This window comes from Poromitra crassiceps, assembly GCF_964638095.1.
Source record: "Poromitra crassiceps genome assembly, chromosome: 1".
Classification (NCBI taxonomy): Eukaryota; Metazoa; Chordata; class Actinopteri; order Beryciformes; family Melamphaidae; genus Poromitra; species Poromitra crassiceps.
The window spans coordinates 79,848,649-79,872,702 of NC_139623.1; the positions used below are offsets into that span (position 1 = coordinate 79,848,649).

Consider the following 24,054-nt stretch of genomic DNA (forward strand, 5'->3'; position numbering starts at 1 on the left):
CACAGATGAAATAGTTATAACGCTAGGACTGAAAATGGTATCGAGTATGGATATTTTCCTGGGTATCTGTATCGAAGTAGAAATTCTAGTATCGTGACATCCCTACTCCACACGTACCATTTCCCTTTCCCACCTTCAAAATAAAAGCGTGCACTACTCTGTACTGAACAAATTCATTGTGCATTGTGTTAATGTATAGTAAACTAGACTCTTCCAAATGCTCAATTACATTAATTCCTCGCCCAACTGCAGATCATTAAGAATATCTTTCTATTCATACATCATTAGACTACATTTCCATTACCCTGGAGCAAGGCACATAACCCACAACTGTTGTGCATGTGTATCAGGTAAATAAGGATTTATTTATTTAAAATTGTAATGTACTGTTTCGGGTCTCTCTCTCTCTCTCTCTGCCTCTCTCTCACACACACACACACACACACACACGGCTAATCCAGTAACTCTTGACTATGTGTACGTACAGTAAACAGAGGATTAAGTGTCTTAAGCTATAAATGCAGAAGATGGAAACAGAGATGGAAGCGGGTGTTATGGGAGAGTCTTATTAATCTTATTAGACTGCATCGGCTTGCTTTCAAAACTAACTATGAATCATATCAGCCTGCTCTGGTTTGGTGGGCTACAACACACACACACTAGGGCTGCCCCCTGCAGGTCGACTGGTCGATTGTTTGGTCGACGTGCTCTTGGTCGACGAGATTCACGCTGGTCGAGCAATCGCTGGTGTTAATCATTTCATAGGAGAAATTCAATTTCATAAAAATAAAAGCGATCCGGAACGAAGTAGCGTGCCGCGGAAGCAAGTTGCAACACGGACCTTTTCTAGAAGCACACAGGGAGTGATCCAGGCTAGAGAGCGCAGTGCCAGTACGCACCACCAGAGGAGTCATCAGTGAGACTGGACGACAATATCAGCATCATCAGCATTCAGCATCATTGTTTATGGTTTTCTGGCACGTTGGACTTACCCTGCTAGCCGGGCGCAAGGAGCAGACAGAAAGTAAATGCTGGAAGAACGCTGGTCCGCCCGCAATATGCAATTAAGCAGATTGAAAACAACGTCAGCTCAGCAGCTGGAGCTAGCTTGATAGCTACCAGCTAACAAGTTAACATGCTGGTCTGCCCGCAATGCAATGAATTAAGCAGATTGAAAACAACGTTAGCTCAGCTGTGGGACGCCAGCGCTGCCTCGGCGCACAACTTTCTCTATACACGCTCTGTCATCATCGGAAACAACTGGAAAACTGAGCTGTGGAAAAGAAGCTCAGTGGACACACGGCCATTAATGCACTAGTGGCAGTGGCATACTGTACACTTACCGTGGCAAGAATTTGAAAGTGGAGTACAGCGCCGTACAGCGGTGACCAGTGGGACGACCAGAGCAGATTCGGCACGCAGGTGGTCCCCAGGTCGGTCCCCAGGTCGGGCACGCAAATTGTATGGACGAGTGGAGATGACAGGCCGCCGTGGCGCATGCGCACACACCGGCCAAAAATTTACTTTTGATGTGAAAAAGTGTGAAAAACGAAAAGAGTATTTGAAATAAAACTAAAAGTCATTTTTGGGTTCAGCTCGACTTTAACTCATTGAGTGCCAATGACGTCGATCGGCGTCAAATCAAATAGTAACGTTGAGTGCCAATGACGTCGATCGGCGTCAAATGCGTTTTTTGACGGTGGGACGTGGATCAAAGCCTCATGCATCTCCTGTAAAAATATTGTAGCTATTGAAGGTGTATAACCTATTTTACGGACCCATTAGGTGGCGACAGTGCTCTCCAGATTAGAGAAAGGTCAGGAAAACAGCAGGAAAAAGCTGTGATGAAAGAGAAACCGATGCATGCTGCAGCCAGAGCCATATAGATTGCTCTGGCTGGAGCTAACGTTAGCTGCGAACAGCAGTCAATCCGCTCCCACAACTCAGCCCCTCTGTCTCTGCTGCATAGTTTCTCCACACGATTAGCCGCCAGAAAAGCAGCACCCGACGCCGAAGGGCCAAACCATTCTCAGCAGTCCGGTTTGGCTTTTCGGTGTCGCGCTGGGAGCCGGCGCACAAAAACGGAGCGCTCCGAAAATAGACGCTGGGTGCGTGTTAGGCTGTGTGTTAGTGTGGGGAGGAGTTTGCAGCTGAGGGGGGGAGAGGGGGGTGGGGCACGCAGGGCACCACACAACTACACCACGTCACTACATCTGAAAATATTAGCTTCAGAGTCAGTGAATGTGCTTGTAATACTTCATTTCACAAAAGGCTGATTATCTCAGCTTCTAATTTGAAACGTCTGTTTTTGGTGAAAACAACCTATCTTCTCCAGCTGATAACTAAAGAACGGAAAATGGTATCAATAAACTTTTTTTTGCTGATGATACAATAAAGTCTCGTCGTTCTTTGTGCGTGTTCGGTGTTTACATAGTAATATCACACAATATTCTGTGGGCCTCGAGAAATCACTGAAAACGCTCTGAAACTCTGGCACTGGGAGCGTCCGTTCTCCAAAAGTGGCTGGCACTCAATGAGTTAAGGCCCAATTTTACTTGATTTTCGTATGAAAATAAATGCCTCCATTTCAAACGGTATAATCGTCACTGCCCAAATACTTCCATGCATCTTTCACGTTGGTATCATGTTATGCAATACATCCACCAGTGGGCAGTAGAGAGTCAAATGTGTGAGCGTGTGTGGTTCTGCTCTGTTTCATGCGTATCCATAAGCTTTCAGAGGACAGACAGAAATACGCACGAAATGAATGCAGAGTACAGACAGAAGGCTCTGTCCGTCTCCGTCTTTAACACCTTAAGTGCCATAGCCGAAATAATTCGTCTTACATAATCCAACGCTTAAGTGCCAGAGCCGAGTTTACTCGTCTTACATAAACATTTTTTTTTTTTTGACGCTGGGACATCAATCAACAACTTTTACATCTTCGAGATCACTATTGGAGCAAGATAATGTGTATAATCTATTTTACCGACCCACTAAGTGTTGACAGTGCTCCCCCAGACGACCGAAATCAAAGAAAAAACTGCCGCGGGACCAAGCCGTTCAAGGAAATGCCGTGGCGATTTTACAGTAATAATCCATTCAAGACTTGTCTTGCCTGAGAGCGGCCGCGCACCGGCAGCAGCACACAGAGAGCGGAGAGCGATTTGCAAAATAGATCATAGGTGAAACACACTTTGAAACACCTCAGAAAGGCCATAATCAACATCTGCCCATCGCCCACGCATTCCCCGGCCCATCTTGACTCGCACAAGGAGCGTCCGCACGCAGGCAAGCAGGCAGGCAGGCACACAGGCAGGCAGCAGCAAAAGCGCTTCTGACACGCCCGCTGTACAGCCAGGAGGAAGGAGGAGAAGACACACGGAGGGAGGAGTTTGAATGAGAGGGGTGTTTCCTGTTGTTATGGAGGAAATTACTGTTCAAAACTATTGTTTAGAATGTCTGACGGTCTTACTGATGCCAAAAATGAATGGTTAAAGTGACTGTTTCACAAAAAGCCATTTATCTCTGAATAAATTTCCAGACGCTGAAACCATGCTGTACTCAACGGCTAATATCTACATAACTACTAACTCTGCAAACTAACTCTTTTAGACAGAGAAAGCACACATTCTATTAGTTATTTTTAGATGATTGGTGTTCATGAATTCTTAACAGAAAAGAATCCTCGGCTGTTGCTAAAATGAGCCAGAATCGTCAAAAACACCCCTGGCACAACTTACCTACAGGAATGAAAACATGGCTGGCATTCAATGTGTTAACATATAACGTATAAATTGGGCCTTTAGTTGAAATGTGTTAAGTGGTGTCTGTATGTCTGCACTGCTTACTTCAGCACCTGGGTGTGTTTTTTTTCTTGTATGGATGGGCTGGATATTGCCCTTTAAAACGGGAGCTCTGATACAACGGTTTGATTGATACATATTTATTGTGGAATTGATACTACACTGGCTGTCATCTGAATTGACCTATTTAGCAGATACCACACAAGTAGGCTTATGCCTGAATATGTGTTATCGAGTATATTATTCTTGTTCTGGGTTTCACAGTGACACTTAATACTTGGAAATGTGAGGATTTCTTTTTTACATGAAATCGGTCAAATTTAAACCCTAAAATAAATCATTGGGATTGGCCTTCAAAAAAGACATGTCATATGGGACCTCCCGATGCAGAGCTGAGTCACGGGTCCCCACCCTGCTCCAACAACCCCCGTCTGGCTGCCTCCCATTCGGCTGTCCTCACCAAACCCTGCACGTCAGTCGGTCATAAAAAAACACTCATAACAAACAACAACGTGGAGAGAGGAGGAAAGAGACGGCGCGAGAGGGGAAAAAAATAAATAGCTGGCACAAGGTAGACTGTACATACTGTACCCTCAGTGGTGGCAGGCAGCCCAGACTGGCTAGCCGCCAAGTCCTCCATACAACAAGCACACAGAGAGAGAGAGAGAGAGAGAGAGAGAGAGAGAGAGAGAGAGAGAGAGAGAGAGAGGGACAGACAGAGAAAGAGAGTGAGAGAGAGAGAGGGACAGACAGAGAGAGAGAGAGACACACAGCGTGAGTGAGAAAGTGGAAAGCAGAGGGGAGGGAGAGGTGACGTCTGAAGCGCTGCACATGTATCCGACACACTGCACATACCAAAAAGCCCTCTGCTTGCTTCATAGTTCAGTTCCGTTTATTCACAGTTCAAACACAAGTACCATCATAATAAGACATAGGCTAGGACTGCACAATTAACTGAAAATGTGTGCTGCACTTTTGGGGGGAAAAGTGCGATTGTGATTATTTGCGGACAATATTGTGATTTGTGATTGCAATATAATAAACAAACATTTTATTTGTTCCCAAATTCTGTTTTTTTTTCCGTTTTAATTTTTCTGAATTCGGTTTTGATTTTTACGCTCGTTTTACCATCAGAAAATAGTGTCTATTAATAAGTGGGAATTGATAAATGTCCACAATTTAATAAGATAACAATTTACACAACAATGCACTATTTTTAATAACCGGTGCTTCAAGTCAGAAATAGGCTACAGTAGATGACTGTACAAAACATTCCATTCAAATTATTAAAAAAAAATTGTTTGATAAGCTTCTCATTGTGTGCTTCAAATAAAGAAAAAACAACTGCGAACAAAACATTCACTTCAGAGTTTTTAGTCTGACGTCACTTCAGACAGATGTCTGTGTTCTGTTATTAATGTATTCTACAGTGCACCACTAGGGACACTATCATAAAGTAGTGACTGTTGAGATGCTGTGAAATGAACTTCAGTTCATAGTAGAAGAAGAGTAAGATGGCTGCTCCCATACCGTCATGTCACTGCCGATATAACTTGTAAACCTGTTACAGTTTAGCCTGTTGAATTGTTGAATTTCAGCCCAATGTCAAATTCTGCAGTATTCCACATTTTACAGTTGATTCTATTTGTATTGGTCAATGTGGATTTAATATGGCTCTACTTCGGATGGCTGCTGTCTCTTCCTCTTGGTAAGATGTTATCTGTTTATCTTAACATTATGCAGAACATGACTGTATATTTGCGGGAGTGTGAGAAGTCTCCCGCTAGTGTTGATGTCCAGTGTGATGGCAGAGAAACGTCTTTGTTTATTACCCCCCTAGCTGGCTACTTTTCCCCACTCGCTGGCTAGACCATATCCTTGTGGAAAAGCACTGCATCATACATGATGCATCATATAGCTTTTCCCATGCTAGCGGGGCCCCGTGTTGTGCACTAAGTCTGCAGTAGGTGTGCAGTTAGGTGCCCTTCTTATTTTGTCGCTCCTGCCCTTCCAACAGCCTGAATCCGCCACTGGAGATACAGTACGTGAAAAGTGGGACACCTTGATACACTATCTGAAGCTTGAGAATAGGGGCCCAGACACTAAGCAGATAACATTTAAAATGGGTTTACGAACATGTCTAGATTTAACAAAGTGACTAACCTAAGCCCCGCTAAAATGTACTACTAAATTATCCTAAGACATTTATTGCATCAGTCTAAACGTGGATTAAAGATACAAAAATAGAAAGAAATTGAGACATGAAATTGGAAAATAACAGTACAATTTTGATATTCTGCGAATTGTGAAGCTGTAGCTGGGGTGAGGAAGGGTGGAGGGGGGTTAAGCTTGAGGGTTTTCGGGGACTCGGGAGTGTCATCATTACAGACAGAGAGACAGAGAGAGAGATGATATAAATCGAGGTGTAACTAAAGCCTTGAAAGCCAAAGCGATGGAGGTGGAGGAGAAAAAGAAATAAGAAAAAAAGCGATGAAAAGAGAAGCTTCTCTGCCTCTCTCTCTGTCGCCTCTTCCCTAACCGTCGGCCCGTCTACACACAGGCGCTCGTCTCGCCTTTTTAATGCCAGACCAAAGCGTCTGCCAATCCACGTGTGTGGGTGTGTGTGTGTGTGTGTGTGTGTGTGTGTGTGTGTGTGTGCGCGCGCGTATGTGTGAGTGAGTGTAAGAGCACAGGTTGATGTCGCGCGTCAAAGGCGGAAAGAAGAAGAAGAACAGAGAAAGTTTGTGCACTCGCTGCCACTGTTGCTAAAAATACACTTGCCCGCAGTCTTCCGCTCGGCCGCGTGCGTCTGTCGAGGTGCAGCGTGCGGTTCTTCCTAGAGTTTTCAACCTCTTCTCCTTTTTTCCATTTGATCTCCCGTCAATGTAGGTTTCATTGTTTGCTTTGCCGCATCGACAGCACACCTGCCAACATTAGGCCATGACAAAGAGGGAGATTTTCGGGGGTATCGACAAATGCAGCCCAACTAAACCCCACCCCCGATGAGATCCGTCAGTGATGTGATCTCTTGTTCTGATTTAAGCCGTCTTGTCAGAAAATGCTACTACACATGCTGCTGGTGCGGCTATACTGCTCCTACAACCACCATTCACTCCTACTACACAGTATGCAAAGCAGAATGGAGTCATTGCTACTTTTTGTCTTTAGACTAAATTTGACCTGAACCCAAGCTTGGCTAACTCCATGTGAGCAGGCGGAGTGTGACCCTTTTAAGCCTTCATCTCCACTGGAGCAGGGAGACAGCCCAGAGCTACAGACTACATTTCCCAACAGACAACAAGTGTCTGACTGCGCCCATGGCAGGATGACCTTAAGTCACCCCCAGCGTACAATCTGTCATAACTCCTGCCTCTCCTGCCCCCGCGTGACGACGACGCACAACCAGGAAGTGGGCTCCGGGACAGCAGCTTTCAAAGGTCAGACATTAGCGTATTTATTTCAGTAGTCGCAAATAGAAATGTCCAATGTCCTGTCTGAATATTTCCTAAGCGATTTTTTTTTGTTACATGCCGAGTTGTGCGCTGAGCCAATTCATCGGCACAGCAGGAGTTTGTCATTCATTGCTGCCACAACAGCAGGAGTGTCAACATCCATCTCAGTCGTGGTTTAAAGTTTTGGGTGACTGATGACGAAAAAAACACGAACGAACCTTGCAATTATTATATTCCGGGGTTCTTAAATCGAGGAGAGGGATGGGTGCGTTGTTGATGGCGACACCCCATACAGTATGTCAAGAGTGAAAAAAGGAAGTCACACACTCATAGCCACGATGCAAAAATATATAATTTTAATAATAGCCAATTGGCTACCTGAATTTCTTGATATTCATGTTACTGTATATTCATTAAATATAAAAAAAAATATATAAAATATAAAAAAAAAAAATCATTTGATATACAGAATTTTTTTGTTTTTTTGTGTGTGTATCTCTTGATATTCATGTTACAGTATTTTTTTCATAATACTGTGTAAGCTGTTAATCAAACATGCTCTTTTAATGTGATTTTCATTTTTTTTTTTAAGTACATAAGTGCATGTGATTATTGGCTCCACTCTCCTACCTATGATAGAACCCACCTGTGTCCTATTCCCTATAGTCTATATACTGCCTGTTGAGCTTGTCTCCCTTTATACCCGAAGAAGACTTTTGTCGAAATGTTGGTAATTTATAATAATAATAATATTGAAAAAAAAGTTTTCCCACCATGGTCAGCAGCACCTCCCCAACACTGGTGTGCGGTCATCCTCTCTCATCCTGCAAGACACTCCATACAGTATGTCACCACAACACCGTTAATCTCAACGCCAGACCCATGAGAGTTCTTAGCGCTGATACACTATGTCTACGCTAACTATGTCTCTGGGTCTGGGAGCTAGCTCCAAACTGGTGTCGGAATCCTGGCAAGTGATTGGTTCCCCTGAAATCATGGGGGCACCACTCAACTTTAGCGATCAGGAGCGGCCACCCAACATGTCGCTGTTGACTTTTGAAAATGAACCACGCTCTCATTGGTGCTTCGACCAGTCAGTCATTCAATTTTGTCCCCTAGACCCACCCTTAAAACAGCAGCTGGTGCTGCGCACGCAGTAGCACAGACTAGTATGTAGTATGCGGAGTGGACTGTAAATTCATATTTAATGCCTATTTAATTCAGACTGTAAATTCATATTTAATGCCTACTTAACACTCCTCCTATTCGTGTATATATTGTATATATTGGACTGCACTTGCAATGTTGAGATTTTGTGTTTTAGATATTTTCCTATTTTCCTTTTATCTCTGAATATTGATATGACCACTACACTGCATACTTACACTAAGACAAATCCCTTGTATGTAATCTTGCATATTGTGGCAATAAAAGTGATTCTGAACAACAACTAAAGTACTCCAAGATGGCAATGTTACACACACACAGCTTGTCCCCTTTGAAAACATAGAGGTACCAGACAGAGGGGTCAGTCTCTGGGCATGACAACACATGGGTGTGTGTGTGTGTGTGTGTGTGTGTGTGTGTGTGTGTGTGTGTGTGTGTGTGTGTGTGTGTGTGTGTGTGTGTGTGTGTGTGTGTGTGTGTGTGTGTGTGTGTGTGTGTGTGTGTGTGCAGAGGAGGTACCCCCCCTCAGAAGTCCTATGGCTTTTACAGAGTTTCAATAAACCATCTGCACTTAGGGCCTTGGGAGTGAGGAGGTCTTTGTTGCCTATAAAAGATGGTCCATGCCATTAAACCAGGACGGTGCTAAGTAGGCCCTGAGCACGGGAGACCGCTGCTGTGTGTGAGTGAGAGAAAGTGTGTGAGTGTGTGAGAGAGAGAGGGTGTGTGTGCGAGAGAAAGTGTGTGTGTGTGAGAGAGAGAGAGGGTGGGGGGTTACAGTGTCAGGCCAGGCCAATGAATAGTAGCCTGTGTTTTGACTTATATGGCTTTTAGCCCTCAAATGTCACAGAGGTGTAGGGTGACTGGATGCTGAGGTGGAGGTGGAGGTACCTCTTGGGTAAAGTCCCCCGATAGCTACTGATAGACATTCTATTGTGGGGAAATAAATCTGTCTTCGCACTTTCAAAATTGCAAATAAAACTAACACGTTATACTAAGCTATACTAAGGTACACATATTCATATTAACTAGTTGCTTATTAGCATATTATTATTAACCTCCTTACTTACCATCAATAAGCAGTATTTAGGAGGTTATAGGACAAATCAGCCTGACTTGCCACCCAGAAATGCGGAACCCCACAGCAGTTATTCGTACGAGTTGTGCCAAACAAATGTTTAATATCTCAAAAACTATACATCACATCGCTTATATTTTGACATTCTGAGTGAGAGCAGAAGTAGCTCAAGAGTTTGATGTATAATATATTCATGTCGTGTTAAAAGTTGCGTGAACTGTCACAGTTTTTAAAATGTAAACAGAGTCAGCCGGCTAGAGTCAGACACTCAAGCCTCCCAAAGCTCACGCTCCATAAGGTTCCATTGCCGTTTCCACCCAGTGGCAGGTTTGTTTACCAAAATGCTGTTCGGCTGATCCCCTCGTATAGAGGGGAAACTCTTAGTTAATGGCCTAGTAGTTGTAGCATATACTGTATACGGTCCTGCAGAATAATGCATTCATAAGTGCTTCATAAGGACTAATAAATGGACAATATGTTACCCATATGCATGCTAATAAACAACTAGTTAATGGTGAAGATGTGTAGCTTACTATGACGTGTTACTGAAATCTTTTTCCACTCTGATATGAAAGGCTTTCAAAAGAGCGAAACATTTTGCATTTGGAAGTGAAACATGCAGCTCTGCCTTCAGAAAGCCTCACATCAACGGTGAAGCTGAAGGATAAGGACAGCGAGCAGAGCGTGAGCGCGCGTCTAAGGACAGCGAGCAGAGCGTGAGCACGTCTCTTTCTTTGTGTTGTGTTTTCTTACCTGAGTGAGACAGCAAGTGCATCCGCAGACGGAGGCTGTCCAGGAAGCGCTTCCCACACAGCTCACAGCCGTACGTCTTCATCCCACTGTGCATCTTCCTGTTGGCACAGAGCAAAAGCAAACACGTCATGTCAGCCGCTCCGCTGGGTTTGGGGTTAGGTTTAGGGTTAGGGTTAGGGTTGGGGTTAGGGTTAGGGTTGGTTAGGGCTAGGGTTAGGCTTAGACAGATGTCTGTCCGATGCATGAGAACTGAGTCTACGTCAAACCCCTTGCCGAAAGCGCCGGGGCTGCTCCGCGGCCGACAAGCCTGCCTGCGCAGCCTGCGTGCAGCTCCTTGGAAATGTGACTCGATGCAAATGACATGAACAGTGCGAGTATACTATAATGTAGATCATGTGCAGATAACCGGAGAGAAGTATATGCACTACATTCTCCCCTTGGACTAACTTCTAGTCACTGAAATCCTAGTGAAATCACACAATTTTACTCATTTTGCTGGGGAATCCCTTACAGCCTCGTTCACCGCCTCGGCCGCCATCTTCTTTGAAAAGTTGAAACAAATCTCGGAACGCCTCCTCTCGAGACCTCGACTCTGATTGGCTAAACGGACAGAGACTATCCGACCATCCGATACGTCCATCCAGAAAAAGTTCATCCCTCTTCAACTTTCTGTCCATCAAAACGTATGCACATTTTCTGGATACGTACGCTTCCGAGTGCTCCACGGACAGTCGGACAGTTGTCATTGAAAATGAATGGAAGTGAACAGAGAAATGAACGCACACGGACAGACACCACGGATCAGTGTGGCCAAGGCCTTAGGGTTAGGGTGAGACAGTAGTTGTACTGTCCGCCGCGCCGCTGGTGGGAAAAGCCCCACGCAGACCGCCGTTTGGTACGCCTAATGAGAGCGGCTTTTGAACATTTTCTACAGCTCACAGAGCACGATGGGCAGAGCAAAAAGGTATAGGCTTTATCCCTGAAGAGAGACATGTCACACTCCATCAATCAAAACATCAGCACACGACAATAAACATCAGGCCAATAAGCCGCACAAATATTCTTCTGAAGGGAGCGCCCGACCGTCACTTTATTTGCTGCTGTAAATCACAAGGTGCTATTGAAGCAGGGGCGTTATCAAGTCCCACATCTAAAGTGCTGCAGATGGATAAGGACCTATAAAGTGAACTGGGCCTGATTTATTCAGGCAAACGCACAGGGCAGCCACTTTCTTATGAACCATTTATGAGCCACTTTTTTGGACTGCTGCTGTCTATTTGTTTAGAGGAAACAGCAGTATGATGCTAACGTCAAAGCAGCGACTGTAGGGGGGGAGAAATCTGATCTGTAATGAATTGCGGGCGTAATGTCGTTTAAGCTCGGCAAGGTCAGGCGAAGCTAAGGGTCAATATTTGATGATGTGGAAAAGGCCCTGGAAGGTTAGGTAACTAAATAACATCAGCCAACATAAAGTCCAGGGCCTCGCGACTCTCTCCGTTTACGAAATCCTCAAAGACCCCACGGCTCAGAACAGAGCGTATTATTCTTTGGAGATATCTGAAAGTGCTCTAAAGCAATTAAGGTGACACGAATTGCCAAACAACTGCCACAGTGCCTTAAGCCTCCTGAGAACTTCAAACACCTTGCCTTGAGAGAGGCGCAAGCACGCACGTGCGCGCACGCACGCGCACGCACACGCACACACGCACACACACACACACACACACACGATAGCAGCTGAAGTCAGTGGCGTTTTCAATTTGGGTCGACAAAAAAATGCCATCTGTGAACTTTCAATGACAATGCTATGTCACTTGCCTCAATAAAGGCCCAAACTCGCCCCTATCAGGTACAGCCGAGCAGAGACGCTGACCGAGGCCGCTCAAAATGCCACTGCTCATTTGATAAGCAAATGGTAAGTAAGCCACATTTGGTTATGAGCATGATTTATTAAGCCACATTTGGTTATGAGCATGATTTATTAAGCCACATTTGGTTATGAGCATGATTTATTAAGCCACATTTGGTTATGAGCATGATTTCAGCAGGTTTCAAGAATGCGCATTCTTTGTCATTTCCTGCAGGGGTCGACTCCACTGGCTGCAAAAAGAAGTCAGATTGTATAGAAGTCAATGGGAAAATGACGCTCCTTCTCACTTGATTTATGACCTCAGTAAACACTTTCCTAATGAGTTTATGGTCTCAATCACTAGTGTCAAGTCTTCTTCAATGCAGCATGATGTTCATTTTGTAAATGATGGTCCCATTTAGAGTCAAATAATAAGACAATAAAGCGGACTATGTTTTGGGGCGTGATTGACACGCCTGGCCTGCCAGTGATGGCACATCTTGCCGATGGTGGAGCAGTAACTGTGGGAAAGCCCTGGTCTGAGCTGCTTCTGCCTCCAAAGAACCAAGGTGGCCAAAATGCCAAACTCCAGGCTTCAAAACAGGAGTCCATATTTGTATACGGTCTATGACCTCAACACAAACAGAACTGTTGCACACATGATAAAAACACTCAGTCAGAAACTGAAAGTGGGTGTGAGTCAGTGAATCCATATTGGGGTGAGGAGGACTTCACAGTCTCCGTCGCTGAAGTCAGGGTGGTGGAAAGTGCTCAGCCGGGGCGAGCTGGTGGGGAAACGACGCCCTTGGATAAGGAGATCTGCACGACTTTGGGGCGAGATGACAGCCATCCGTCTCACCGTCTCCCGAGGAAGCCGAGGAGGGGGGAGGGGGGGGGAGGAGGTGCCGCGGCTCCCAAAACATGACTGATTGATGTCAGACGTCACATGCTAAGTGATTTACAGCTCTGCTTTGTGCCTGCAGAGGCAGCGGGAGAGGGAGAGCGACAGATGAAGCGCAGAGGAGAGGCGGACAGACAGACGGAGAGAGACAACACAGCACATCTTATGACGACTGTGACCAGAGTTATTAGACGAGGAAGTCTAGTGCAACTTCAATGAAGGTTAATTGATGCGAGAGCTCTTTGAAGGCCTGGCAGTTAAGAGTAGTAGAGAATAGAGATGGGATGAAAACAAGCAAAGGGAATGGGGTGGGGGGGGATGTAGGAACAGGATCCTGATAGCTGTTGTGGGGACATGGTAGGTAGGAGCAGGATCCTAATAGCTGTCGTACTGGGGTGGGGGTAGGTAGGTACAGGATGCGATATTGTTTTTCGGATGATGGCGAAGGCTATGCGAAGGCATAACCCGCCCCTCTCTGCCTCTGATTGGCCTAGCGTCAAACTTCCATCCAAACACATTCGCTTGGCTATCCTGCATTACATCTCTTTCTACAGTCTGACCGTCAGACTGAGTGGGTCAGACTCAGACAGACAACAGTCACGCTTGCTAGCCTGCATGAAAGACCACCACCACTAATAGCCTATCTAGTTATAGTAATGCTTGGAAGTAGCCTACTCCCCCCCCGCAGCATCGTGACATTGAATGAAAGTATAGGCTATATTAGGCTCGTTTGAGATGACTTTTGGCTCGCCTGGGAAGCAGGCGAGAGCAGCCGAGTGCAGTCAGCCAATCAGAGGCAGAGAGGGGCGGGTCATGCCTTCGCCTAGCCTTCGCCATCATGGGGAAAAAAATATTGCGTACAGGATCCTGATAGCTGTTGTAATGGGGGGTAGGTAGGAACAGGATCCTGATAGCTGTTGTACTGGGGGGGGGGGGGGGTAGGTAGGAAGAGGATCCTGATAGCTGTTGTAATGGGGGGGTAGGTTGGAACAGGATCCTGATAGCTGTTGTACTGAGGGGGTAGGTTGGAACAGGATCCTGATAGCTGTTGTAATGGGGGGTAGGTTGGAACAGGATCCTGATAGCTGTTGTACTGGGGGGTAGGTTGGAACAGGATCCTGATAGCTGTTGTACTGGGGGGTAGGTAGGAACAGGATCCTGATAGCTGTTGTACTGGGGGGTAGGTAGGAACAGGATCCTGATAGCTGTTGTAATGGGGGGGTAGGTTGGAACAGGATCCTGATAGCTGTTGTACTGGGGGGGGTAGGTAGGAACAGGATCCTGATAGCTGTTGTACTGGGGGGGGGGGGGGGTAGGTTGGAACAGGATCCTGATAGCTGTTGTACTGAGGGGGTAGGTTGGAACAGGATCCTGATAGCTGTTGTAATGGGGGGTAGGTTGGAACAGGATCCTGATAGCTGTTGTACTGGGGGGTAGGTTGGAACAGGATCCTGATAGCTGTTGTACTGGGGGGTAGGTTGGAACAGGATCCTGATAGCTGTTGTACTGGGGGGTAGGTAGGAACAGGATCCTGATAGCTGTTGTACTGGGGGGTAGGTAGGAACAGGATCCTGATAGCTGTTGTAATGGGGGGGGTAGGTTGGAACAGGATCCTGATAGCTGTTGTACTGGGGGGGGGGGTAGGTAGGAAGAGGATCCTGATAGCTGTTGTACTGAGGGGGTAGGTAGGAAGGAACAGGATCCTGATATCTGTTGTACTGAGGGGGTGGGTAGGAACAGGATCCTGATAGCTGTTGTACTGAGTAGGATTTGTGGAGAGAGCCTGCAAACAAAAGGCAGAATGAGAGCCCTTTGGCAAGCAGCGAGTAATTAAAAGGCCCTGTAAAGTGTAAATGCCTCCCAAGAAAGACTGAGGGACACTTCAAAAAGCCAGAGGAGAGAGTGATAGAGAGAAATGGAGGGATAGGAAGTGACAAGGACAAATCCAACCAGATCCAAGCCAGTGATTTCCTATGTTACCCACAGTGCCTTTGGATGACTCCCAGACAAGACAGACAACATTGTTTCTTTCAATCAAAAGGTAGGCAACATATAAATGTTTGTGAACATTGGGGTGAGTCTATAGTCGCGGCCACTCCCCTCTTACTCAAAATGCAGCAGCACATCCTGCGGCTGCATTGCCTTCCAGTCTATTGAGGTCTCGTCTCTTCAGCGATGGATCTCTCCCTGTGTGACTGTCGGACGTTAGTGCAAAATGGCGGCTCTAGAAACAAGCCCTCACGCTTTGATTCTGCGCGACGTCACATCGTCGACTACGCTTGGCCGCTTACCCGCGGGAATTAGGGATGTTCATCAATTATCGAAAATCGATAATTGATCGTTAAGGAATTGAATCGATCATGTGGAATTTTTATCGATTATTGTTATTATTATTATTATTATTATTATTATTATTATTATTATTATTTTTTTTGTGTGGACTAGGTTTGGGTCGAATTCGTTCCTCCTCGCCCCACTCCATTGCACAGCCGACTAACATGAGGTGGAGCTTCATATAGTCTCTAGTTTTCTGGCTGGGCACGGGCCTTTGTGCCAACAAAACTGTTTTAAACATGGGGAATTCACACCGGCATGCGCCGGGGACAGCAGAGTGTTGGAGAGGAGACACATTGAAATAAAGAGTTCATTCATTGTTCATTGTCTTTCGTATTTTCTGCCATAGGCATTCATTTTGTAAAAAAAATAAAAAAAAAATATTATTAACTCATTGAGTGCCAATGACGTCTAAAGACGTCAATTCAAATAGTAACGTAGAGTGCCAATGACGTCTAAAGACGTCAATTGCGTTTTTTGACGGTGGGACGTGGATCAAAGCCTGATGCATCTCCTGTAAAAATATGGTGGATGTTGAGGGTGTATAAGCTATTTTACGGACCCATTAGGTGGCAGCAGTGCTCTCCAGATTAGAGAAAGGTGAGGAAAAACAGCAGAAGAAGCCCCGTGATGAAACGGAAACCGATGCATGCTGGAGCCAGAGCCGTATAGATTGCTCTGGCTGGAGCTAACGTTAGCTGCGAACAGCAGCCAATCCGCTCCCACAACTGAGCCCCTCTGTCTCTGCTGCATAGTTTCTCCACACGATTAGCCGCCAGAAAAGCAGCACCCGACACCGAAAAGCCAAACCATTCTCAGCAGTCCGGTTTGGCTTTTCGGTGTCGCGCTGGGAGCCGGCGCACAAAAACGGCGGAGCGCTCCGAAAATAGACACTGGGTGCGTGTTAGGCTGTGTGTTAGTGTGGGGATGAGTTTCTCCCAGCTCCGCCGGCATGCAGGCTGTGTGTTAGTGTGGGGGTGAGTTTCTCCCAGCTCCGCCGGCATGCAAGCTGTGTGTTAGTGTGGGGATGAGTTTATCCCAGCTCCATGCAGAGATTCGTCGCCTGACGCAGGTAGCAGAGATTCGAGCAGAGCCACCAGAGACACTCCCACGGAGGAGGAGTTTGCAGTTGAGGGGGGTGGGGCACGCAGGGCACCACACAACTACACCACGTCACTACATCAGAAAATATTAGCTTCAGAGTCAGTGATGTGCTTGAAATGCTTCATTTCACAAAAGGCTCATTATCTCAGCTTCTAGTTTGAAACGTCTGTTTTTGGTGAAATCAACCTATCTTCTACTGCTGAGAACTAAAGAACGGAAAATGATATCAATAAACTTTTTTTTGCTGATGATACAAGAGAGTCTCATCGTTCTTTGGGCGTGTTCGGTGTTTATATAGTAATATCACACAATATTCTGTGGGTCTTGAGAAATCACTGAAAACGCTCTGAAAGGGCTGGCACTGGGAGCATCCGTTTTCCAGAAATGGCTGGTGTGATATTACTATGTAAACACCGAACACGCCCAAAGAATGATGAGACTATCTTGTATCATCAGCAAAAAAAAGTTTATTGATATCATTTTCCGTTCTTTAGTTATCAGCAGTAGAATATAGGTTGGTTTCAGCAAAAACAGACGTTTCAAACTAGAAGCTGAGATAATGAGCCTTTTGTGAAGTGAAGCATTTCAAGCACATCACTGACTCTGAAGCTAATATTTTCTGATGTAGTGACACCTCAAAAATAATTTCCTTCAATAAAACAAAGGAATTTTGATGGCAAAATAATATTTTTTAGCTGCAACCAGCAGCGCTGGCCCCTGCGTGCGCAGACCCTACACCTTCTTGCTGGTCTTGATTTACTGCTGGTGGGCATCAGATATTCTAGCTTGTGTTTGCCAATCTGTCCATCGAGCCTGCTGTCTGGGTCGGTGTTGTATGGTGCCCTGCGTGCCCCACCCCCCTCAACTGCAAACTCCTCCTCCGTGGGAGTGTCTCTGGTGGCTCTCTGCTCTGAATTTTCCGCTGCACGTTTCAAAGTGCGCTGGCTGCACCCAGCCTATTTTCACATCGCTCCGCCGTTTTTGTCGCCGGCTCCCAGCGCTTCCAGCTGAGAATAATTTATCTAATCATGTGGAGGGGCTATCGCAACAGACAGAAAGGCTCAATTGTGGGAGCAGATTGGCTGCTGTTCACAGGCACAGCTAACGTTACAGCATGCATCGGTTTCCGTGTGCCCACGGCTTCTTCTCTGTTTTTTTCCTCACCTTTCTCTAATCTGGAGAGCACTGTCGCCACCTAATGGGTCCGTAAAATAGCTTATACACCTTCAACATCCCCCATATTTTTACAGGAGATGCATCAGGCTTTGATCCACGTCCCACCGTCAAAAAACGCAATTGACGACTTTAGTTCGTCATTGGCACTCTACGTTACTATTTGAATTGACGACTTTAGTCGTCATTGGCACTCAATGAGTTAATATGATCGATAATCGATAATTGATTGTTAATTTTCCTGATTTTCGATTATGGAAATTTTTCAAAATGAACATCCCTAGCGGGAATAATACAAATACGGCACTAGACAACAAAATGGACCCAGGAATGTTTTTTGTTTTGTTTTGTTTTTTACAGTGTTGAATTGGCTCAGGGGGGATTTGTCCTGGTACATCAGGCTGATGTACGCACACACAGCTGGACTGTAATAAGGGGGGAAAAGACACGTACGTACGGGGGAGGAGCCACAACACACAGCACAAAGCCTTTCAAAGGCCCTTTGTGTCGCCCCTCAATCTCACCATTGTGGCCCTCGGACAGAGCACTGATCAGGTACAGATAGACTTATTAAAAGAGCACTGATCAGGTAGAGATAGACTTATTAAAAGAGCACTGATAAGGTAGAGATAGACTTATTAAAAGAGCACTGATCAGGTACAGATACACTTATTAAAAGAGGACTGATCAGGTACAGATACACTTATTAAAAGAGGACTGATAAGGTACAGATACACTTATTAAAAGAGGACTGATAAGCTACAGATAGACTTATTAAAAGGAGCTCGAGGAGGAAGCCATGCCATGCATCCACCACCAATGTACAGTGTTGATGTCCCCATCTGGAGGAGTGTGCTGAAATGAACGGCATTACGTTATTTGTTGTTAACTCATTCAGGGCCAAAGACGTCTTTGACGTGTTATCAGGAATAGCCCAGAGGGCCAATGACGTGTTTGACGTGTTTTTGTTTTTATTAGTACAGCGCGTAGTTCAAACACTTCCCCAGCCTGTGACATAGTATCAGGTCCCTAGCCTAAGACAAGCCGACAACACGTGAACAAACACATACCGCAGCTGTTGTTTTGAAATTGAGCAGGAGGAAAATCAGAAAACGGATAAACGCTTCCTTGTGCAGACAGGAGAAACGCCATTGAAACGCCCCTCGGCGCGCTGCACGAGCTGGTCGCCTTCCTCTGTGCCAGCCGGGAGAAAACGGGAGAAAGTAATCCAGAGATGTGTTTGATCATCGGAGGAATGAGGAAATGATCGATCAGTTTGACGGGTAATCCAGAGGGCGGTGAGGACGTGTTGAATAGCTGAGGGGAAAACGGGAACGATCAAATAGCAGGGAGGATAGGACAGGGAGACATGGACGAGGACGGGTGGACCAGAACAAAACAAAATAAACACACGAACAGCTAACAAGGCAGAAGCGGCAGTCACAGCAGCCCGCTGTCCGTTCTCAAGAGCTATTCAGTTGGTTCATGAAATCGCTGGGCTGCGTGCCCTCCAGTGTTGCTCCTGGCCAATCCCGGCGCCACAGGGCGTGGTTATTGCTTATCCTATGTGGGGTTAGAAATCACGCAACGAAGATAAAAGGGGGATCGTGTGTGTGTGTGTGTGTGTGTGTGTGTGTGTCTGTCTGTTTGTCTGTCGGTGTGTCTGTCTGTCTGTCTGTCTGTCTGTCTGCACACTCACTCACACTGAGTAAACTGTATTGTTGAATGTAAAAAAAAAAGCACTTCATGTATATATATATATATATATATATTTTTATTTTTTTTTGTCATTTGTGTCATAACGAATAATATTTACATGTCTGATGTCAATACAGTTCAAAATAAAATAATTGAGAGCGAGTTCTGCCTGAGAATGTGTGATTTACAAAAATGCCATTTTCTGCAATTTGTCTTCTCAGAGAGACCTTTTTGGTGAAAACAGGGTGTATATATATGGCTATAAGTAGAGTACAGAACATGCTAAAAGCTCACTTTTTTTTTCCTGGTGAACCCAGAGACGTACATCTTCATTTTGAGGTATTGCAAATCACTTTGGTGCTAATAGATAATTTACTGTGGGTCTTGAAAGATGACCAACAATTATGAAAATCTTTGGCCTGTGCTAAATATTGGCAGTCCTAAACTGGCCATGAATGAGTTAATCAGAGTAGTAGCAGCACACTCAACACAATCAGGCCCTGTTTTTGGTATTCACCGTTAGATTTCTTACCACTTCTTCACATTAGTACAAGTAGCGATGTTACTTTCAATATAATTAGGAATTTGGACGGACATCAACGGTGAATATGTTTAGGAAAATTACGATTTTCTTTGACACATGACGAGACACATGGACGAGAGTCCATGGGGGGCAACAAGTATTTTCAACCTTTGTTTAACGGTCAAACACACCACACATTTTTGTTAATAAACTAATTAAAACCTCAATTAACCACAGGCCGGACGTGAACCTTCTCCTCTTCTTTCTACCGACACAGCTTAAATGATCTCTGTAATGTGGTCCACTTTGTTACCATTTCCTTCCTGCAGCTCTCGAAAGTGCTATGTTTTGACTACTTCCGGACTCAGTGTTAGAGCTCTACGAGGGGCACTTGAAGGCAGCATGAGAGGACACACACACACACACACACACACCATGTATATGTATATATAGTACAGTATCAAATTATGTACCAGGACACATACCCTTAATCCGGCTTCCCACCCGCAGACACGGCCAATTGTGCCTGTACTGTATGGACGCCCGACCAATATGGAGGTAACACAGGGGCTCGAGCCTGTGACCCTCGTGTTGATAGGCAGAGAATCTACCTGGACGCCTGATTTTAAGGATACTTGAAAAGGATACTAAAACATCGTCCCAGCAACACGGCATGGCTTAGATAGGCCTCTGATCTGGAAGTGTCCAACTACTGTACACACCCACCACACACACACACATTCAAATCCCACTGTAGCTGGGAGATTTTGTGTCTGAAATAGATGAGGGGTGTGTGGGTCAAGGTGGGTGGGGGCACTCGGGGGGGTATTTGGGGGGTGGTTTGAAACAGAGTGACTGTAGCCATTAAGGAAATTCAAATAAAACTCTCTCTGGTCATTCGTTCAGTTAATTATCGACTTTGTCCGACAGTCACTTTTGGCGACAATACATTTCAAATGTATGTCAACAAAACATATGCTGATGCCTCCTCTTAAAAAAAAAGTAAGAAAAAAGCGCCACCAAGGACCGTCTGAGGGCATGTGTGTAGTGTATGTGGACCGTCTGAGGGCATGTGTGTAGTGTATGTGGACCATCTGAGGGCATGTGTGTAGTGTATGTGGACCATCTGAGGGCATGTGTGTAGTGTATGTGGACCATCTGAGGGCATGTGTGTAGTGTATGTGAACCGTCTGAGGGCATGTGTGTAGTGTATGTGGACCGTCTGAGGGCATGTGTGTAGTGTATGTGGACCATCTGAGGGCATGTGTGTAGTGTATGTGGACCATCTGACGGCATGTGTGTAGTGTATGTGAACCGTCTGAGGGCATGTGTGTAGTGTATGTGAACCATCTGAGGGCATGTGTGTAGTGTATGTGGACCATCTGAGGGCATGTGTGTAGTGTATGTGGACCGTCTGAGGGCATGTGTGTAGTGTATGTGAACCGTCTGAGGGCATGTGTGTAGTGTATGTGAACCGTCTGAGGGCATGTGTGTAGTGTATGTGGACCGTCTGAGGGCATGTGTGTAGTGTATGTGGACCGTCTGACGGCATGTGTGTAGTGTATGTGGACCATCTGAGGGCATGTGTGTAGTGTATGTGGACCGTCTGAGGGCATGTGTGTAGTGTATGTAGACCGTCTGAGGGCATGTGTGTAGTGTATGTAGACCATCTGAGGGCATGTGTGTAGTGTATGTGAACCGTCTGAGGGCATGTGTGTAGTGTATGTGAACCGTCTGAGGGCATGTGTGTAGTGTATGTGGACCGTCTGAGGGCATGTGTGTAGTGTATGTGGACCGTCTGAGGGCATGTGTGTAGTGTATGTAGACCATCTGAGGGCATGTGTGTAGTGTATGTAGACCGTCTGAGGGCATGTGTGTAGTGTATGTGGACCATCTGAGGGCATGTGTGTAGTGTATGTGGACCATCTGAGGGCATGTGTGTAGTGTATGTGGACCATCTGAGGGCATGTGTGTAGTGTATGTAGACCGTCTGAGGGCATGTGTGTAGTGTATGTGGACCATCTGAGGGCATGTGTGTAGTGTATGTAGACCATCTGAGGGCATGTGTGTAGTGTATGTGGACCATCTGAGGGCATGTGTGTAGTGTATGTGGACCATCTGAGGGCATGTGTGTAGTGTATGTAGACCGTCTGAGGGCATGTGTGTAGTGTATGTGGACCATCTGAGGGCATGTGTGTAGTGTATGTAGACCGTCTGAGGGCATGTGTGTAGTGTATGTGGACCGTCTGAGGGCATGTGTGTAGTGTATGTGGACCGTCTGAGGGCATGTGTGTAGTGTATGTGAACTGTCTGAGGGCATGTGTGTAGTGTATGTGAACTGTCTGAGGGCATGTGTGTAGTGTATGTGGACCGTCTGAGGGCATGTGTGTAGTGTATGTGAACTGTCTGAGGGCATGTGTGTAGTGTATGTGGACCGTCTGAGGGCATGTGTGTAGTGTATGTGGACCGTCTGAGGGCATGTGTGTAGTGTATGTGGACCGTCTGAGGGCATGTGTGTAGTGTATGTGGACCATCTGAGGGCATGTGTGTAGTGTATGTGGACCGTCTGAGGGCATGTGTGTAGTGTATGTGAACTGTCTGAGGGCATGTGTGTAGTGTATGTGGACCGTCTGAGGGCATGTGTGTAGTGTATGTGAACTGTCTGAGGGCATGTGTGTAGTGTATGTGGACCGTCTGAGGGCATGTGTGTAGTGTATGTGGACCGTCTGAGGGCATGTGTGTAGTGTATGTGGACCGTCTGAGGGCATGTGTGTAGTGTATGTGGACCGTCTGAGGGCATGTGTGTAGCGTGTGTTTGAAATGTGAGTAGATTAGTGGGCCCGCGTAGTTGAGCCGTAACAGCCTGCCTCGTGTCATTCTGAACTATACCTTACGCACTTGGATGATGGACTTGGCCGGCGGTACTTCATAGCAAGCGCTGCATTTGCCAAAATAAAAGACCTAAACTTCCACCCACAAAAGACCTTCGCTTTAAGGGTTTTGAGTCATCTAGATTTCATATGATTCAGCTTTGAGGGACACGATGGAAATATGGCCGAGCCTCCTTCAATTAAATGACTCTGCTTGACTCCGTACAGCAAAACTCTCAGATCCACATTTGACATCAACCCGTCCAAACAAATTGACAGAAGAAATTGCAAAGATGCAGTCGACACAGAAAAAAAACAATGCTCGACAACTTGCTTCCCTCAAATCTATTTCTCCCTCAGCAGCCTTGAGCGTTGTTCCTTTTCCTCATCTATCCTTTCATCTCTCTTTTTTCATCCTCTGTTCTTGAAGGGAACCATAAAACAACTTGAAGCCATGTTCATAAAGAAAGGCTTGCAAAGAGAGCGATGGGGAGGGTTAAGATGGAGAGAAGAGAAAACACGGAAAGATAAAAGGAGACAATTGATAAAAGGCGGTAAATTGAGAAAAAGTGTGTGTGTGTGTGTGTGTGTGTGCGTGCTCGCGTGCATGTGTGTGCGTGTGTTTTGTCACAAGAAAGGAGCTGCTAATTGGGGAAAGTGGGACCACGGAAAAGGGCTGCAAATTAAGTAGCAAGTGGGCACATCATGTGGGCATTTGACAGTCATTTTGAAGAAGTGTCATTAGGTTCCTGAGTGTAACTCAAAAGGAAGATTCCACTCTCAGGTACAAGTGTTGCAATTGAACATCTTGGTGTACCCGCTCTCCCCTCAACCTGCCTCTTCCGTTACTCATTTCCTACATTTCCCAGAAAGCATTTGGACAACCTGGACAACATTTAGGTGCATGTGTATGTGACAGGAGTTAGCTTGAATGGATGTTCATTTTTCCACATTCAACAACTTAAAAGTAAAGCAAACATGTACAAGCACATTAATTAATACATTTGTAGGCTAATTACTGGAAGAAAAACAAAAATTTACAACCACCTTTTTCAAGATTGGAAGATTGGAGAGGATATTTTTCTTAAGCCAACATCATATCATATGGGAAGCAAGCTAGTGAAATTTGTTCATACAGTAGGAACATATTTTCTCAAATATTGAAACTGGTTGTAAATTGTTCTTCTGTAATCACAAATAGGCTACATTCACCAATGAGTTTTTCCTTGTTTCCTTTTAAGGGAAAATAAATACAACCTCAAGCTAACTTTTTAACTATTTTATTGCTAATAAACCTTTGTGTCAAGACTATTTTGGCGTTTCCTGCAAATCCCAAACTTTCTGTAAGG

At 45.5% G+C, this 24,054-nt stretch overlaps 1 protein-coding gene across 1 annotated transcript in view; it reads right to left on the minus strand.

The window, feature by feature from the left end:
- zbtb16a (zinc finger and BTB domain containing 16a) overlaps positions 1-24,054 on the minus strand; it is a gene marked incomplete at both ends in the record, with an annotated part of 268,681 nt that overhangs the window by 156,890 nt on the left and 87,737 nt on the right. Inside the window, one exon of the mRNA XM_083641592.1 lies at positions 10,254-10,351. Coding sequence (XP_083497718.1) covers positions 10,254-10,351 — 98 coding nt within the window. The remainder of the gene's footprint in view (positions 1-10,253; positions 10,352-24,054) is intronic.